The 20,223-nt window shown below is 45.5% G+C and overlaps 2 protein-coding genes across 5 annotated transcripts in view; both read left to right on the top strand.

Moving 5' to 3' along the window:
* Positions 1-7,068, top strand: part of LOC115101845 (brefeldin A-inhibited guanine nucleotide-exchange protein 2-like) — an 82,693-nt gene extending 75,625 nt beyond the window's left edge. For 3 of the 4 annotated variants that reach the window (XM_065005208.1, XM_065005209.1, XM_065005207.1), the window contains exons 32-39: positions 139-277; positions 632-689; positions 1,710-1,827; positions 2,209-2,348; positions 2,497-2,671; positions 2,812-2,950; positions 3,393-3,510; positions 5,623-7,068. In XM_065005208.1, the coding sequence (XP_064861280.1) occupies positions 139-277; positions 632-689; positions 1,710-1,827; positions 2,209-2,348; positions 2,497-2,671; positions 2,812-2,950; positions 3,393-3,510; positions 5,623-5,766 (1,031 nt within the window). In that variant the 3' untranslated portion in view covers positions 5,767-7,068. Of the gene's footprint in view, positions 1-138; positions 278-631; positions 690-1,709; positions 1,828-2,208; positions 2,349-2,496; positions 2,672-2,811; positions 2,951-3,392; positions 3,511-5,622 lie in introns of those variants that run through there. The other variant, XM_065005210.1, reaches the window with a different exon arrangement.
* Positions 7,069-10,575: 3,507 nt separating this feature from the next.
* Positions 10,576-20,223, top strand: part of LOC115101947 (bcl-2-like protein 1) — a 33,019-nt gene continuing 23,371 nt past the window's right edge. The window contains exons 1-2 of the mRNA XM_065005211.1: positions 10,576-10,814; positions 12,267-12,976. Coding sequence (XP_064861283.1) covers positions 12,434-12,976 — 543 coding nt within the window. The 5' untranslated portion in view covers positions 10,576-10,814; positions 12,267-12,433. The remainder of the gene's footprint in view (positions 10,815-12,266; positions 12,977-20,223) is intronic.

Raw genomic sequence — 20,223 nt, 5'->3', positions numbered from 1 at the left:
CTGACTCACACACACACACACACCCCTAACTAATTAAATATCTACCGTAAAATGATGTGTAACATTTTACCAGAAATGTAATGTTTAGGTGACGTAATGGTGAATGACGTCAATGTATTCTCTTCCCCTTTCCCGCAGATAATGAACAGTTGGCCCGGTCAGGGACTAATTGCCTGGAGAATCTGGTCATCCTGAATGGGGAGAAGTTTAGCCCAGAGGTGTGGAACGCCACCTGCTCCTGTATGCTGGACATCTTCCAGACCACCAGCCCAGACGCGTGAGTTCTGCTGCTGGCCTGCCTGTCTGTCACCTTGACGTTCTCACAACTTCAGCATCCCATCACCATGAACGTAACAGTAATATATTGTGTGTTTTTTTAAAAATATATATATAAACAGAAAACACACTGTTGGAGAATATGAGGATTGTGTGTGCGTGCATTAGCAGTGAATATGAGGATTGTGTGTGCGTGCATTAGCAGTGCTGTCAGATGTTGTCTAGTCATGTGCAGAACTTGTTGCAGGCCATGGTGACTCATGAACACATCATGTGGCCAGCCAGAACACAGGAAACACTCCCACAGACCACATGACTGACGATTTGCACATTTTGTGTTTGCACTTCTCAACAGCCTATTGACATGGCGACCGGCTGGTCAGGAAGAGGAGGCTGGTGATGGGAAACACATGGTGAGCAAACAATAACATCTATGAACCATCTGAGCCTGATTAGACCGAGAACCATCTGAGCCTGATTAGACCGAGAACAATCTGAGCCTGATTAGACCGAGAACCATCTGAGCCTGATTAGACCGAGAACCATCTGAGCCTGATTAGACCGAGAACCATCTGAGCCTGATTAGACCGAGAACCATCTGAGCCTGATTAGACCGAGAACCATCTGAGCCTGATTAGACCGAGAACCATCTGAGCCTGATTAGACCGAGAACCATCTGAGCCTGATTAGACCGAGAACCATCTGAGCCTCTGATTTAGACCGAGAACCATCTGAGCCTGATTAGACCGAGAACCATCTGAGCCTGATTAGACCGAGAACCATCTGAGCCTGATTAGACCGAGAATTAGACCATCTGAGCCTGATTAGACCGAGAACCATCTGAGCCTGATTAGACCGAGAACCATCTGAGCCTGATTAGACCGAGAACCATCTGAGCCTGATTAGACCGAGAACCATCTGAGCCTGATTAGACCGAGAACCATCTGAGCCTGATTAGACCGAGAACCATCTGAGCCTGATTAGACCGAGAACCATCTGAGCCTGATTAGACCGAGAACCATCTGAGCCTGATTAGACCGAGAACCATCTGAGCCTGATTAGACCGAGAACCATCTGAGAACCATCTGAGCCTGATTAGACCGAGAACCATCTGAGCCTGATTAGACCGAGAACCATCTGAGCCTGATTAGACCGAGAACCATCTGAGCCTGATTAGACCGAGAACCATCTGAGCCTGATTAGACCGAGAACCATCTGAGCCTGATTAGACCGAGAACCATCTGAGCCTGATTAGACCGAGAACCATCTGAGCCTGATTAGACCGAGAACCATCTGAGCCTGATTAGACAGAGAGTAACAAGAGAAAGCGATTTGACTCTTGTAAATTGATCTGGTCCTGTTTATGATCTTAAACCAACGTGCAGACCGAGCCTTCTCATCTCATTGGCTGTATTTGTCTGTTTTGTTTACAGGATGTAGATTTTGACACCCAGTCTCAGAACAGCTATGACAGGGCCCTGTCGGAGAAAGGAGGGCAGAGCCAGATATCCACCGCCAGCGATGACACCTGGAAAGGGAAACCGCACGCCAGTAAGCAACGGGTTACAGAAACATTTCTCTCTCTACCTCATTATCCTTCATGTCATTTTCCACGTTTGACCTCCAGTCTCTCGTTGGTCCCTGTTTTTCAAATAAAGCATTATTAGTCGCATACCTATATTATGCAGGTGTAAGGGTTATGTTGTAAGCTCCAACAGTGCAGTAATATACCTAACAATACACACAAATCCCCCAAATTTAAAAACAAAGGAATTAAGAACTATCAGAAAGAGCAACGTCATAGTCCGGAATAATGCAAGAAACGTTTTGAGCAAATAATGTAAATATATATATATATAATACTGCAAAGTTGTCTAGGAGCTATAAACAGGGTGACCGTGTCATCTTCCTGATACCTCTGTGCTCTGTCAGGGATGTCAGACCAGAAGCTGTTTGCAGGGCTGCTCATCAAGTGTGTAGTGCAGTTGGAGCTGATCCAGACCATTGACAACATTGTCTTCTACCCGGCAACCAGCAAGAAGGAAGACGCAGACAATATGGCTGCTGCACAGGTTTTATCACAACCATGTCTGTCCTTTATAAATTTAAAGTCATGTTTATTAACATGTAGTTCATTATAGCTTTGAATACCCTACACCCAAAACACACTAAGTTTATGTTGCTGGGAGATTGACCGGGACTCTGCTGTGTCTGTCCAAGAGGGATGCCCTGGAGGAGGCTGCAGAGGGGGACCCTGGGCAAGGGGAGCAGGGCATGTACAGATACCTCTCCTCCCAGCACCTCTTCAAGCTGCTGGACTGCCTGCTGGAGTCACACACCTTCGCCAGAGATTTCAACTCTAACAACGAGCAGAGGACTGCACTCTGGAGAGCAGGTATGTTCAACTGTCTCTCTCTTGGTGTGTTAAGAGAATCTATCAGATGAGCTAATCGGCCAGGCTGTCATATAAATGTTTTTTTGATATAGGATGCTCTTGTCTGCCCCGCTCTGTCTGTCTGCCCCGCTCTGTCTCAGGATTTAAGGGGAAGTCGAAGCCCAATCTGCTGAAGCAGGAGACTAGTAGTCTGGCCTGTAGCCTGCGTATTCTGTTCCGCATGTACTGTGACCGGCAGCTCCAGGACTCCTGGCCTGACATCCAAACGCGGTTGCTGCTGTGAGTGTCTGAGGGAAGGAAAGATTGGGGGGGGGGGGGAGGGGGTCATGCTGCTGTGTGTCTGAGGGAAGGAAAGATTGGGGGGGGTCATGGTGTGACAAAACCTTGACAATTGTAAACGTGACTTTGGGTCCTTTTTAAAGCACTATATAAACACCATGTATTATTATAATGAAATATATAAAAGCATGTATTCACACCAATGATGTCGAGGCAGCAACCTGAGGAAAACCCCAATGTGTTAAATCCTCAGTAAAAATGGATCCAGTATTGTGTGACCTGAACAAATGAAATGTACATTTGATTCCAACATGTCATCCTTAGTCCTTTGGCTGCCTCCCTGCTTGGTCCAACTGTAACAGGTTCTTCAGCATTAGTTTGTCTGGATGTTTCACTCCCGGCAGTGCAACGTGTGGTAATGTTGGTCCGGTCCTGTCCTCAGGGTGTGCAGCGAGGCTCTGTCCTACTTCATCAGCTTGACCTCAGAGAGTCACAGAGAGGCCTGGACCAGCCTGCTGCTAGTACTGCTCAGCAGGACCCTGCGACTGACCGACGATAAGGTTACACACACCTACATCCACATGGACTGAAATATTTGCGCGTTCACACACACACACACACACACACACACTGACAACTGGGTTTGGCTTGCAGTGACAAGTGCCACACAAGTGATCTGTTTTTTTTGGAAGACTGTATATGTGAACACGCGTCTGCCAACACCATTTCAACTCTATATACCTCGCCTGAGTAGGCAGTAGGAAAAGACAGTCCATTTCCCCTAACGTCCAATTGACGTATCTAATAGGTCAAATGGTTTGAATAACGAGCCGTAGGACAGCCTCTCACTGGCCTCCTTTCCTCTCAGACAATGAATTTGAATTCTGTAGAGGAAGGGACACTGATTATTTAACAGCTCGTCTTTGTAATGACCTTGGTATGTAAAAGAGGCCATTCGCTGTGTGCAGGCAGACCAGGGGCCATTAGCTGTGCAGGCAGACCAGGGGCCATTAGCTGTGCAGGCAGACCAGGGGCCATTAGCTGTGTGCAGGCAGACCAGGGGCCATTAGCTGTGTGCAGGCAGACCAGGGGCCATTAGCTGTGTGCAGGCAGACCAGGGGCCATTAGCTGTGCAGGCAGACCAGGGGCCATTAGCTGTGCAGGCAGACCAGGGGCCATTAGCTGTGTGCAGGCAGACCAGGGGCCATTCGCTGTGTGCAGGCAGACCAGGGGCCATTAGCTGTGCAGGCAGACCAGGGGCCATTAGCTGTGCAGGCAGACCAGGGGCCATTAGCTGTGTGCAGGCAGACCAGGGGCCATTAGCTGTGTGCAGGCAGACCAGGGGCCATTAGCTGTGCAGGCAGACCAGGGGCCATTAGCTGTGTGCAGGCAGACCAGGGGCCATTAGCTGTGCAGGCAGACCAGGGGCCATTAGCTGTGCAGGCAGACCAGGGGCCATTAGCTGTGCAGGCAGACCAGGGGCCATTAGCTGTGCAGGCAGACCAGGGGCCATTAGCTGTGTGCAGGCAGACCAGGGGCCATTAGCTGTGCAGGCAGACCAGGGGCCATTAGCTGTGTGCAGGCAGACCAGGGGCCATTAGCTGTGTGCAGGCAGACCAGGGGCCATTAGCTGTGCAGGCAGACCAGGGGCCATTAGCTGTGCAGGCAGACCAGGGGCCATTAGCTGTGCAGGCAGACCAGGGGCCATTAGCTGTGCAGGCAGACCAGGGGCCATTAGCTGTGTGCAGGCAGACCAGGGGCCATTAGCTGTGCAGGCAGACCAGGGGCCATTAGCTGTGCAGGCAGACCAGGGGCCATTAGCTGTGCAGGCAGACCAGGGGCCATTAGCTGTGTGCAGGCAGACCAGGGGCCATTAGCTGTGCAGGCAGACCAGGGGCCATTAGCTGTGTGCAGGCAGACCAGGGGCCATTAGCTGTGCAGGCAGACCAGGGGCCATTAGCTGTGTGCAGGCAGACCAGGGGCCATTAGCTGTGTGCAGGCAGACCAGGGGCCATTAGCTGTGTGCAGGCAGACCAGGGGCCATTAGCTGTGTGCAGGCAGACCAGGGGCCATTAGCTGTGTACAGGCAGACCAGGGGCCATTAGCTGTGTGCAGGCAGACCAGGGGCCATTAGCTGTGTGCAGGCAGACCAGGGGCCATTAGCTGTGTGCAGGCAGACCAGGGGCCATTAGCTGTGTGCAGGCAGACCAGGGGCCATTAGCTGTGTGCAGGCAGAACAGGGGCCTTTGGCTTCCTCTGCTACATCAAGGATCTCTGAATTGTACTTGATTCAGTGCAGATTTCCCCTTATAGAGCTTACAGTCCGTTATCCTTAGCCTGGTTCAGTCTCATTGAGAATGGGTAACTAAAGGAAGGACACTGTTAGCTTAGGTAGCAACAAGTTTCTTGGCACATACCAATCAGATAAACAGGAAGTGTGCAGCCTTGCGGGTTATTTTGACTTTGACTAAGAAATGTTTCCTCTTCCCAAATCCCACCTTCAGGTGTACACGGTGGCTTCTAAACAAACAACTTTGATATTTAACTTTGGCCATACTTCAAACAATCCACTCTGACATCACACTCCACTCACCCTGAGCATATTTCAGTTTGTGTGTGCGTCTCTCTGTTTGATGCTAAATAGTCTGTTCTTTGTCCCTTTCCGTCCTCAGTTCAAGCTTCATGCCTCCTGTTACTACCCTCACCTGTGTGAGATGATGCAGTTTGACCTGATACCAGAGCTCCGTGCCGTCCTGCGCCACTTCTTCCTCCACATCGGCTCTGTCTTCCACATCGCTGCTCCTGAGATGGGCTAGGCCAACCCGCCCTAGGAGGGTCTGGAGATGGAATGGTGTGTGTGGGGGGGCGCACTGGTGGATGGTGGGATGCATGAAGAGTCTGAGGCGAGAGCCCCTCTATCGGGAGTAAGGCAGTGCGAAGGGATGGAGGATGTAGATCGAAGCAAAGATTCTGTTACCCTGAGGGAAAGATGCTTTGATGCTACCTTCCTGTTTATCTTCTGCAAAGGAAAGGCTTCAAGAGTTGGTAATACGGTCTGGTGCCCCTTAAGACGGACTCTGCTGGGTAAAAAGCTCTGTGAAAGAACAGAGCTCTCTGACTGTTTCTCAACACTGACGTTAATGTCAAATGTATGGAAAATGAACTACAACAATTAATTGATGTGGTTTTATATATATCCTCTACCTGATTTTTGTTTCTCCTATTTGTTGATTTAAGACTGAACGAACACTCATATCTAAATGCTAATGAAGAATAGCGTTAGTGAATATGCTGAACAACACCTCCAGTGTTGTCGTAGCACACCTTTATTCAGCATCCTACCCTATAGGATTACCATGAGTGGGAATGGCTTGCTCCCTAATGGATGAGCAAGTATGGTCGGTTGTTCCCCTGACACCATTGATCCTATCATGTGAATCACTATAGCCTGTTAGGAGTCCTAATTTTACTTGTATCTATTTATTTTTATACTTATTTTAAAGCAACATTTACATGCCAGTTTACTTGTTGAAAGGCTACTGCACATTCTCTATGTTCTGAGAGCAAAATGGAATGACTAGCTATTTTCTAGAATGAATCTGGTGTCATGTAAAAAAAAAGGAAGTCTACAATGCAACACCCATGGTATTACATAGCAAGGATGAGATGTTCTTCTCCTGTCAGACAGTTCTATGTTACACCTAATGGAGCCTGCAACAGATCCCTCGTGTATTAACTGTCCAGAACTTTCCCAGAGTGGAATGCCTGTCAGTATTGTCAGTGAAATACCAGACGGGGGTAAGAATGAAGAGAAATGTTACTCCTAAATATGTCAGGGTATAGCTACCATCATCATTTGTAGTTTAATCCTGTCTGCATTTTCTTCTTTTTTTAACAAGGATGTATATAATTATTTGAAGTGCATTTAAATATTTTTGAGAAGCATTCCTCTACCTTACAACTATGGATGTCTACTTTCCCCTTAAGGGGAACTATACAGTATATGGAGAAATAAATAGTGTAAAGTTTTCATGTAAAATAAAAAATTAAGCGCTATACATATTGTGATGTAATCTCCCAAGCATTTGATGAAGTAATCAATAAACCTTGAATTCAGATCTATAGCGGAATTGCTTTTGTTGGTTCACTGGGAAGTTAAATACTGTCATCGCTGTAATGGTAGCAGCTACTGGTGTGGCCTTTTGACAAATGCGTTTCTAAAGTTGACCACAGCGTGGCGCTGTGAACATCAAACGTTAGAACGGGAGTTGGGGGGGTAACAAAGGTTACCATGGAGATGTGAAACATTCCTTTGTTTTGGGTTGTACAGACCTATATAAATATATATTTTTACGTTCTGGTAAAGCTGTACTGTGTTTAATTTACTTACCGAAGAAAACCGACAACGTTTATCAAGAAAGTCATCTGAATATATATATATATTTATTTTTTTTGCGAACTGAAATGAGGTCCAAGAAGATGGGATTGACTCTCTTGTTAGGCTGCTAAATTAAACTGTAATCTTAATGTAGTTGGCTAATAACGTCGCTAACATTGCAGGCGTGTAGATGTACACACATTTAGTTGGATGAAGAAAGCGCCATTCAATGTCAGTGGGCGGAACCGCTAGCTAGTAATGGCAATTTCTTCTTTTTTTTATGGCTAAAATGAGCCAGATTAGCTAGCTATCCCAGTCAGCGCTCCTCCTTTTTGCTCCAGCAGAAACGCCGAATTATGATCCTGCTGATGTTTGGATTTCGTTGTGGACTTTGTGCCAACCATTTCAAGTAAGTGTTTTCATATCGATTTAACGTAGTTTAATCAGGTTTAATGTTCAGTTACTACGAGCTGTATGACAACGTTAGCTAAAGAAGCACATCCACCGATTTTTACCAAATCGGAATGGGAACGATGTTAGCTTGCAAACTATTCAGAGGAAAGATATGTTACATTTAAGCGAGCCAAACAAACTAGCTACATTCCCTGTCCTAGGTTTTATGCGAAGAAAATGAATTGAGACTAGTTTCAGTAGCCACATAACAAACCCAGGATAATTGACCAAGATTATAACTACTTGGGGGAATGATTTAGTTACATTTTAAATACGCCAATTTAACAAACTACTGTACCTTTTTATGTTGAAATTGTAATGTGTTACTCTAGCAAGTGACGATTGCGCAAAACTGAGTTGATATCCAACGAGCTATCCGGTGGATTTTAGGGTGCGTTTACACTGACAGCTCAATTCTGATCTCTTCTTTTTACTAACCAGATCAGCTCCGAAAAAGAACTGTGATTGATTGGTGATTAAGACCAATTAGCGGAAGAAATATACATTGGGTAATTTGTGTAAAAGCAGCCTTATATTGCATTCACGTCATCTCAAACTCGGGACCTCTGAGTTAAAATTTAAGTTATTTGCATAGATGTCGAGCTTCCTATTGGTTGGTTCTGGTACCTCCCAAGTGGGAAACTCGGGGCATGACTCTTCTGCCCATGTTAGAAAGTTGGAAATGTAGTAAACAAAGTATTAAATAAATATATATTTTAGATTCTAAAAAGTAGCCACCCTTTGCCTTGATGACAGCTTTGCACACTCTTGGCATTCTCTCAACCAGCTTCATGAGGTAGTCACCTGGAATGCATTTCAATTAACAGGTGTCTGTTAACTTGTTTCCTTGTTAATGCATTTGAGCCAGTCTGTTGTTTTGACAAGGTAGGGTTGGTATACAGAAGATTTGGTAAAATACCAGTCCAAATTATGGCAAGAACAGCTCAAATAAGCAAAGAGAAACAACAGTCCATCATTACTTTAAGACGTGAAGGTCAGTCAATCCGGAACATTAAGAACTTGGAAAGTTTCTTCAAGTGCAGTCTCAAAAACCATCGAGCGCTATGATGAAACTGGCTCTCATGAGGACCGCCACAGGAAAGGAAGACCCATAGTTACCTCTGCTGCAGAGGATAAGTTTATTAGAGTTACCAGCCTCAGAAATTGCAGCCCAAATAAATGCTTCACAGATTTCTAGTAAGACACATCTCAACATCAACTGTTCAGATGAGACTGTTTGAATCAAGCTTTCATGGTCGATTTGCTGTAAAGAAACCACTAATAAAGGACACCAATAAGAAGAGACATGCTTGTGTAAAAGTAAACTTTAGACCATCCCCTCGCCCATACCTGGGCGCGAACCAGGGACCCTCTGCACACATCAACAACTGACACCCACGAAGCATCGTTACCCATCACTCCACAAAAGCCGCGGCCCTTGCAGAGCAAGGGGAACTACTACTTCAAGGTCTCAGAGCAAGTGACTTCACCGATTGAAACGCTATTTAGCGCGCACCACCGCTAACTAAACTAGCCGTTTCACATCCGTTACATCAGCACCACCGCTAACTAAGCTAGCCGTTTCACATCCGTTACATCAGCACCACCGCTAACTAAGCTAGCCGTTTCACATCCGTTACACTTGGGCCAAGAAACGTGAACAATGGATATTAGACTACTGGAAATCTGTTCTTTGGTCTGAGGATCCAAATTTGAGATTTTTGGTTCCAACCACCATGTCTTTGTGAGACGCAAAGTAGGTGAACTTTGCATGTGTAGGTCCCACAGTTACGCATGGAGGTGTGGGGGTGCTTTGTTGGTGACACTGTCAGTGATTTATTTTGAATTCCAGGCACACTTAATCAGCATGGCTACCACAGAATTCTGCAGGGATATACCATCCCATCAGGTTTGGGCTTAGTGGGACTATGATTTGTTTTTCAACTGGACAATGACCCAACACACCTCCAGGCTGTGTAAGGGCTATTTGACCAAGAAGGAGAGTGATGGAGTGCTGCACAATCCCTCAACCCAATTGAGATGGTTTGGGATGAGTTGGACCGCAGCGTGAAGGAAAAGCTCCCGAGTGGCGCAGCGGTCTAAGGCTGGTTCGATTCCAGGCTGTATCACAACCGGACGTGATTGGTAGGCCCATAGGACGGCACACAATTGACCCAGCGTCGTCTGGGTTTTGTCGGTGTGCCAAGAGTGTGCAAAGCTGTTTTCAAGACAAAGGGTGGCTACTTGGAATATAAATAAAACAATTACACTTTTTTTGGTTTCTACATGATTCCATATGTGTTATTTCAATGTTTTGGTGTCTTCACTATTCTACAATGTAGAACATATAATGAAAAACCCTTGAATGAGTAGGTGTGTCCAAACTTTTGATTGGTACTGTTGTTGTGTGAGGAATGTGAGACACTTTCCTGTGGATATTATCATTACATTAACTTTTCAAAGCTATGTTAGTGATTTCAGATTTTAATCACCTGAAGCATGCACACACGATACATGCATGCACGAGACGCATGTTTTCATGGTTCTGCGCATGCTTCAGGTGATAGAAATATGAACAAGCTACTAGCGCCTTGAGAAGTTGTCGTTATACTTTCCTGTGGGTATATTGTCCCACATTCAAATCGGGGTAACTCGTTGCGGAAAATATCAGAATCGACCAATTTCCGAGTTGTCTACAACGCCGCATACCCAATACACGCGCCTCACGTAGCAGTAGCCGGAAGAGGAAGCGCGACACACTACTTCCTCATTTTTTTCTGGGTACATTAGTCAGTCAAAGAACTAAGCAAACCAGACCGAGCTGCATTGTTTATTGGAGAACCTCCCCGTTAAGCAGACCGGAACGGAGCATTTTATTTCCAATGGTAAACGGCTTGAGTGAACTATCTTTATTTTTCCACTATCTTTGGCAATAGCACATTTCACTTCTCTCCTCCGATTTTGACAGCAGGACTGATACGTTTTCAGAAAATAGGATTAAAGCCACTCGCTAAGAGTGTTGCCGTTGACTAGGTAAGAACATGTCAATTGTAGACAATTATGATTGTTTTTACGTGACAATATAATTTGATTCGTTTATTATGTTAAATATGTAGTTAGTTGGCTTGTTTATCAATACATTGCTATGCAATTCCATGGTAATACATTTATGCTGAGTCTCCATACAACTTGTTTCCACAACTCTATATACTCAAAGATAACAATTTCCACTGACATTTTTTTACGAAAACGAATTTATTTGGTTTAAACAGTGCAGATGCATTTTGGTAACAGAATGACGATGTAGGCTGCATAGTTGTGGTGTAACTTTGCAATCATTGTTTTTTGGGGGTTTGGCATACATTTTAATGTGAAATTCTTAGACTCCGAATTGCCTAAACGAAAAATGGCCACTTTGAAACATCACTAAAACGAATTACTGTAGCTATGTGTTTTGATCAAGTTGGGAGCTGTATTTAAATCAGTTATTCTTTCAGTTTTATTTGCCTTCACAATGATATGGACGGGCTAGATTGTTCCATGGAATTCCGTGTAGCCCTAGTGGCTAGCGACACGTGCTGGTTAGCTGTGGCTACTGTAAACATATGCTTTATTCAGCAAAGGCAACAAAGTAGCTCCCCACTTTCTAGTGCCATTTTCGATGTCATCATTTTTTGGGACTGTTCCCACTTGTCATGTCGCGAGTCACAGGTAACTCTTTATACCATAGAGTCTTAAATGTCACTATAAGGAAAGGTCAGGTTCGGTGGGTACAACTGAAGATCTGGAATATATGCGCGTCGTTTCTCCCACGTGCGGTTCTTGTGAAGTTGTTAGAACAACAGGGGTCCCCTCCTGTCCACACTGACGCGCAAGCACAAAGGGATTTAAGGCATCACTTGTGTTTTATGAAGAAATATCATTTTATTCTTCATTTTGGGGGTTACTTGGGAAAATGACAAATTTAATACATTGTTAATATTTCTGATTACGTGTTAAGTAACATTAGGTCAACAATTATCATGTGTTCATAGTGTGTGTATATATATCATTTGAACACACACACATATATATATACATACATACTGGCAATTATAAATGTGTTCTGAGTCAAGCTAACTGGAAAATAAATGCTGATCATATATTTAACCTCTGTCACAAACAACCTGCTGTTTTAGTCTGTTGGTTGTCAGAGCACCTTGCCCTGTCATGACTGTTCTGAAGCTACAGGCCAAAGGAAGGTTGTTTGTGGGGGCAGGCAGGTAACGACAACCATTGCCATCTGTTTCATCTCCAATTAAAGCGATGCACTTTGACCCCACCTGTCGATCTAATTTTGCCCACTATAGTTCCCCTCCTCCCCAAAACCCAAATCAAATCAAGTTAGTGCGAGTGTAGTGAAATGCTTGTGCTTCTAGCGAACCCACCTATGCTTATTGTGATGAATTATGCTCATTTAAGATCTTCGTTGTTCTCTTACCACAGGGCCTGAGCCACTGCACCAGCCTTGTTTTTTTTGTCTTCAAGACGTCTATTTTCTGCATACCCAGAATGACACAGATTGGATTAAACACAGAGGACTGATCCAAAGAGGTGTGTCGCGAGCAGGTAAAACCGAGAGCCTGGGGCAAAGAAGAAAGACAAGAGAAGGAATGATGACTTACAACAACAGAGAACTGGTGGTGTACTATGTCACCTATAAACTATCACAGAGGGACTACCCCTTCAACCACATGGAGCTCACAGAAGCCCAGAATCGGACTGAGGGAGGACAGGTGGAAGGGGGTGCGGCAGTCATGACATACGTCAATGGGACGAGTCCCGGTACTCCTCCACCACGGCAGTCGCCCCCCTCCTCCCCTCGGCGGACAGCGGGCCTGGACGCAGTGAAAGAGGCATTGCGGGACTCTGCCAACGAGTTTGAGCTGCGTTATGCCAGAGCTTTCAGTGACTTGTCCTCCCAGCTACACATCACGCCGTCCACAGCCTATCAGAGCTTTGAGAACGTGATGGACGAGGTGTTCCGGGACGGTGTCAACTGGGGACGGGTGGTGGGCCTGTTTGCTTTCGGAGGGGCCCTCTGTGTAGAATGTGTGGACAAGGAGATGAACCCCTTGGTGGGAAGGATCACAGACTGGATGACAGTCTATCTGGACAACCACATCCAGCCCTGGATCCAGAGCCAAGGAGGATGGGTGAGTCACGAGTGAAAGATGTGTGCATGGGGGTAGGGAAGGGTCATGGGTCATTTAGCTCAATGTGGGTTGTTGTATGAAGCATCAGTTCTAGAGGTCGTTGGTACCTGGATAGCTTAGACTGTTTAACTGTTGATTCTGCACATTAGCACCCGTTGTGTGTCGCGTCAGTTTGACTGATCTGTGTACTGTATTTCACGCCTGACATCTGGTCTCAGGCTGATTTGTCAGCTCTTGGACCTTAGCAAATATGTTCTGTTTTAATAAGTGACTGATCTCTCTGGAGACGTGGCTCCAGATCAGCCAAGGAGAAAGACAGACGATAAGACGGCGTGAGATGGTTGCCTCTGGTCAGTTGGGCATTGATCAGCCTTATTGAGTTTTCAATAAGACGGCGTGAGATGGTTGCCTCTGGTCAGTTGGGCATTGATCAGCCTTATTGAGTTTTCAGCTGACTCGAAGTGACCTCTGTTGGCTGGGATCGAAGTCTTCAAGGGGGAATGAAGTATAGGCTTGAGCTTTATAGATCAACCTTTGTTTTCCCCTGGTTGCTTTCCATGTCTTCCTCTGTTCTGAGCCAGCAGCCTTCAGATGAAAGCAGTGTTCTCTCAGGTCAGCTGAGTTGTTGTCCTGTTCCTGGTAGGTGGGTGTGTTCTGGGATGTGAGAAGGACACTGTTAAGGTCAGCTCTTCCTTTGTGTGGGCTGACACATGATGGGGTGTGGATTGGAATGAGGAGGGGATGTTGAAACAGTCTCGAAAGGGATGTGTCCTATAGAAACTGGCATCTGATTGGGTACGTTGTGTGTGTGTGTGTGTGGAGGGGCCATCTGATTGGGTACGTTGTGTGTGTGTGGAGGGGCCATCCGATTGGGTTGTCTCTCTGCTGTTGCAGAGCTGAAATGGATTTTTAATTTTAAGAGTTGAAACAGGCAGATGACTTGGTTAGTGACAGCTCATATGCCACCACCACCACACCCAGAAACACCAGACTCAACGCCTTGAACCACTGGACGCTTTTAACGGGAACAGTAACTCATCACGTACAGGACCTCTGTAAACAGTCTGTTATTCTGATGAAACTCATGCCCAACCACCTGAGCACCTTAGCAAATTTGAATGTTGTTTCTGTCATCGGATGTTGAATGTTGCTCCGAGTGGAAGACGTGAATGGCCTAAATATTGAATGGAATTGTGTGTTCAATCAAGCAGATTCAGTCAAGTAGTTTGGTTTCTGTTCTCCTTGTGTTATTGGAATTGGGCCTCCAGACAAATGTTGTGTCCTTGCTGTGTGTGCTGTGTCAATACACACACATCCTAACTAACGTTACCGGTTCAATGTTTGGCGTTCTAGCCATGCCATACTATTGGATCATGTCCATGCCTCAGACCGAGCACACACACACACCCCATAACACAGATAAACAGTATATTGATGTATCTTATCATTCCATAATCTACGTAACACTTTTGCTCAGATTTGAATTTGTCTGATGTGGTTTCTATGTGTAATGAAGAGAACAAACACACATCCCTCAGTGAGCACCAGGGGTATAAAGTACTTCAGTAAAATTACTTTAAAGTATTTAAGTAGTTTTTGTGGTATCTGTACTTTACTGTTTATATTTTTGACAACTTTTACTTCACTACATTCCTGAATAAAATCATGTACTTTTTACTCCATACATTTTCCCTGACCCCCAAAAGTATTTGTTACATTTTGAAATCTCAGCAGGACAGGAAATGGTCCAATTTACACACTTATCAAGAAAACATCCCTGGTCATCCCTACTGCCTTTAATCTGGCAGACTCACTAAACAGAGAACATCCCTGGTCATCCCTACTGCCTTTAATGTGGCAGACTCACTAAACAGAACATCCCTGGTCATTCCTACTGCCTTTAATCTGGCAGACTCACTAAACAGAACATCCCTGGTCGTTCCTACTGCCTTTAATCTGGCAGACTCACTAAACAGAGAACGTCCCTGGTCATTCCTACTGCCTTTAATCTGGCTGACTCACTAAACAGAACGTCCCTGGTCATTCCTACTGCCTTTAATCTGGCAGACTCACTAAACAGAGAACATCCCTGGTCATTCCTACTGCCTTTAATCTGGCAGACTCACTAAACAACTGCTTCGTTTGTAAATGATGTTTGAGTGTGCCCCTGGATATCTCTAAATGGAAGGAGAAAAACAAGAAAATCGTGCCGTCTAGTTTGCCTAATATAAGGAATGTGAAATTATTTATACTTTTACTTTTGATACTTAAGTATATTTAAAACCAAATACTTTTAGACTTTTACTGAAGTAGTATTTCACTGGGTGACTTTCACTTTTATCTGAGTAATTTTCTAATAAGCAATCTTTCCTTTTACTCAGGTATGACTTTTGGGTACTTTTTTTCACGACTGGTGAGGACCTGGGACATCCCCACACCACAGGGGAACCTATTAAAATGTACCCTATATTTTCCAGAAAGAAATGCCCTCTTGTTTACCCATTTCGCTCATGTTTCATTACAAACCTAACCAACACACTTCTTTCTCTGTCCTGTTTTCCCCCTGAAACAAGTAGGGTATGCTCTCTCTGTCCTGTTTCCCCCCTGAAACACGTAGGGTATTCTCTGTCCTGTTTCCCCCCTGAAACATGTAGGGTATTCTCTGTCCTGTTTTCCCCCTGAAACAAGTAGGGTATTCTCTGTCCTGTTTCCCCCCTGAAACACGTAGGGTATGCTCTGTCTCTGTCCTGTTTTCCCCCTGAAACACGTAGGGTATGCTCTCTCTGTCCTGTTTTCTCCCTGAAACACGTAGGGTATGCTCTGTCTCTGTCCTGTTTTCTCCCTGAAACACGTAGGGTATGCTCTGTCTCTGTCCTGTTTTCCCCCTGAAACACGTAGGGTATGCTCTGTCTCTGTCCTGTTTTCCCCCTGAAACACGTAGGGTATGCTCTGTCTCTGTCCTGTTTTCCCCCTGAAACACGTAGGGTATGCTCTGTCTCTGTCCTGTTTTCCCCCTGAAACACGTAGGGTATGCTCTGTCTCTGTCCTGTTTTCTCCCTGAAACACGTAGGGTATGCTCTGTCCTGTTTTCCCCCTGAAACACGTAGGGTATGCTCTCTCTGTCCTGTTTTCCCCCTGAAACACGTAGGGTATTCTCTGTCCTGTTTTCCCCCTGAAACACGTAGGGTGTGCTCTGTCTCTGTCCTGTTTTCCCCCTGAAACACGTAGGGTATGCTCTTTCTCTAAAACACACAGATCCGTTGGCAGCTGTACGATGTATAGAGTAGGTGTGGCCTATTACCTGGTTTTATTGTGGCATTAGAAAGAGAACCAACCAGCTGCTTAGGGGAGGCCACACCCTGTTACAGCACAGGATGACTTACTGCTGTCCTACCTAACAAACATGTTCATTCAGTTCTCCCTGACCGCTCCTCATCCCATTGGTGCTTTATAACATATTCGGTCCTGATTTGTGTTCGAGAGAAATGACCCGAGAAGAACGACTGAAAGAGAGGTTGAAAGTTAATAGCAGATTGAGTTATGAAGACTGAGTGACAGGTGGAATCCCCCTTGAGTCAACGGTTGGGTCTCTGTCCGACCTCAGTGGTGAAGGAGGTTAAAGTGAATGGCGGGAACAGCGCATTTTAAGGAATGATATGTGGAATCCCCCCTCGCTCTGACCTCAGTGGTGAAGGAGGTTGGAAAGTAAACAGAGTGCCAAAGAGCATCATTTCGAAACAAATTGTGGGAGAGAATGTAGTCTACTGATACAGTATGGTGGAGGGAGAGAATGTAGTCTACTGATACAGTATGGTGGAGGGAGAGAATGTAGTCTACTGATACAGTATGGTGGAGGGAGAGAATGTAGTCTACTGATACAGTATGGTGGAGGGAGAGAATGTAGTCTACTGATACAGTACGGTGGAGGGAGAGAATGTAGTCTACTGATACAGTATGGTGGAGGGAGAGAATGTAGTCTACTGATACAGTATGGTGGAGGGAGAGAATGTATTCTACTGATACGTATGGTGGAGGGAGAGAATGTAGTCTACTGATACAGTATGGTGGAGGGAGAGAATGTAGTCTGATACAGTATGGTGGAGGGAGAGAATGTAGTCTACTGATACAGTATGGTGGAGGGAGAGAATGTAGTCTACTGATACGTATGGTGGAGGGAGAGAATGTAGTCTACTGATACAGTATGGTGGAGGGAGAGAATGTAGTCTACTGATACAGTATGGTGGAGGGAGAGAATGTAGTCTACTGATACAGTATGGTGGAGGGAGAGAATGTAGTCTACTGATGCAGTATGGTGGAGGGAGAGAATGTAGTCTACTGATACAGTATGGTGGAGGGAGAGAATGTAGTCTACTGATGCAGTATGGTGGAGGGAGAGAATGTAGTCTACTGATGCAGTATGGTGGAGGGAGAGAATGTAGTCTACTGATGCAGTATGGTGGAGGGAGAGAATGTAGTCTACTGATACAGTACGGTGGAGGGAGAGAATGTAGTCTACTGATACAGTATGGTGGAGGGAGAGAATGTAGTCTACTGATACAGTATGGTGGAGGGAGAGAATGTAGTCTACTGATACAGTATGGTGGAGGGATAGAATGTAGTCTACTGATACAGTATGGTGGAGGGAGAGAATGTAGTCTACTGATACAGTATGGTGGAGGGAGAGAATGTAGTCTACTGATACAGTATGGTGGAGGGAGAGAATGTAGTCTACTGATACAGTATGGTGGAGGGAGAGAATGTAGTCTACTGATACAGAATGGTGGAGGGAGAGAATGTAGTCTACTGATACAGTATGGTGGAGGGAGAGAATGTAGTCTACTGATACAGAATGGTGGAGGGAGAGAATGTAGTCTACTGATACAGAATGGTGGAGGGAGAGAATGTAGTCTACTGATACAGTATGGTGGAGGGAGAGAATGTAGTCTACTGATACAGAATGGTGGAGGGAGAGAATGTAGTCTACTGATACAGTATGGTGGAGGGAGAGAATGTAGTCTACTGATACAGTATGGTGGAGGGAGAGAATGTAGTCTACTGATACAGTATGGTGGAGGGAGAGAATGTAGTCTACTGATACAGTACGGTGGAGGGAGAGAATGTAGTCTACTGATACAGTACGGTGGAGGGAGAGAATGTAGTCTACTGATACAGTATGGTGGAGGGAGAGAATGTAGTCTACTGATGCAGTATGGTGGAGGGAGAGAATGTAGTCTACTGATGCAGTATGGTGGAGGGAGAGAATGTAGTCTACTGATGCAGTACGGTGGAGGGAGAGAATGTAGTCTACTGATACAGTATGGTGGAGGGAGAGAATGTAGTCTACTGATACAGTATGGTGGAGGGAGAGAATGTAGTCTACTGATACAGTATGGTGGAGGGAGAGAATGTAGTCTACTGATACAGTATGGTGGAGGGAGAGAATGTAGTCTACTGATACAGTATGGTGGAGGGAGAGAATGTAGTCTACTGATACAGTATGGTGGAGGGAGAGAATGTAGTCTACTGATACAGTATGGTGGAGGGAGAGAATGTAGTCTACTGATACAGTATGGTGGAGGGAGAGAATGTAGTCTACTGATACAGAATGGTGGAGGGAGAGAATGTAGTCTACTGATACAGTATGGTGGAGGGAGAGAATGTAGTCTACTGATACAGAATGGTGGAGGGAGAGAATGTAGTCTACTGATACAGTATGGTGGAGGGAGAGAATGTAGTCTACTGATACAGAATGGTGGAGGGAGAGAATGTAGTCTACTGATACAGTATGGTGGAGGGAGAGAATGTAGTCTACTGATACAGTATGGTGGAGGGAGAGAATGTAGTCTACTGATACAGAATGGTGGAGGGAGAGAATGTAGTCTACTGATACAGTATGGTGGGGGGAGAGAATGTAGTCTACTGATACAGTATGGTGGAGGGAGAGAATGTAGTCTACTGATACAGTATGGTGGAGGGAGAGAATGTAGTCTACTGATACAGTATGGTGGAGGGAGAGAATGTAGTCTACTGATACAGTATGGTGGAGGGAGAGAATGTAGTCTACTGATACAGAATGGTGGAGGGAGAGAATGTAGTCTACTGATACAGAATGGTGGAGGGAGAGAATGTAGTCTACTGATACAGTACGGTGGAGGGAGAGAATGTAGTCTACTGATACACTGTAACAGTATGGTGGAGGGAGGGCAGTGAGGGAGGAGAATGCCTGAGGGGGTTTGAGTTAGTACCAATTATGGGTGAATAATATCTGGACATGCGGTTCTGACAGAATAACGGGTAACTCATTTGGACCGTCAATGGGAGAGGGCAGGTCTGAGGATGATAGTTGGAAGTGGGAGGATGAAAGATAAGCAGGAAATAAAGGAATAGTTTATCTCCTTTGTGTCTGTGAGAGTGCCACACCTCAACTGTAGGCTACATCCCCTCCAAGCCGCTACGTAACACACATTATAAACTGGGTGGTTCGGGTCCTGAATGCTGATTGGCTGACAGCCGTGGTATATCACACGTGTAGGACAAAATATGTATTTTTTCTGGTCTAATTACGTTGGTAACCAGTTTATAGTGTCCAGGCACTCCGTGTTGCGTCGTGCTTAAGAACAGCCTTTAGTGGTGGTATATTGGCCATAAACTCCCCCACCCCTCCGGGCCTTATTGCTTTAACATCATACAGGCTATATTTGACTCTTTTACCACATGTATTCTGTATTCTGTGACTGGAGAACTTGAGCTCTTGCTATTTTGTATTTTTTTGTGGACATTTCATAGGCAGCACATATTTGTTCTAAACAGTCGAGCCCTTCCAATGAATACATAAACACTGCACATAGGATACACACTGCACATAGGATACACACTGCCTGATCCACACGTCACACCTACTCCCTGCCGCTGTAAGTCAGACTGCCCTAAAGGAAAGGAGACTGTACCCCTGGGACCCATCAGCCCTCCTCCCTCATCCTCCCTCCCCCAACCACCACACACTAGCAGTCGTGTTGCAGACCAGACAAGCAACAACACGCCAGCATCACCGTGGTGTGTGTGTGCACTCACCGTCACGTGTCCACTCATTTGTTTACCCATCCATCCATGTTTACTCATTTTCTTCAATCCATTTGACAAAATCACCAATCACGGCTGACTGTCCTCCCCCTGATAGATGATGTGGCAGATCCCTCCCGTCCCCGTCTCCCCGAATGTCTTGCCTATACCTGGTCACCATGGGGATT

The sequence above is a fragment of the Oncorhynchus nerka genome, linkage group LG20 (genome assembly GCF_034236695.1).
Source record: "Oncorhynchus nerka isolate Pitt River linkage group LG20, Oner_Uvic_2.0, whole genome shotgun sequence".
NCBI lineage: Eukaryota > Metazoa > Chordata > Actinopteri > Salmoniformes > Salmonidae > Oncorhynchus > Oncorhynchus nerka.
The sequence above is the reverse complement of the archived record's forward strand: the minus strand, read 5'-3'. Positions and strand labels throughout refer to the sequence as shown.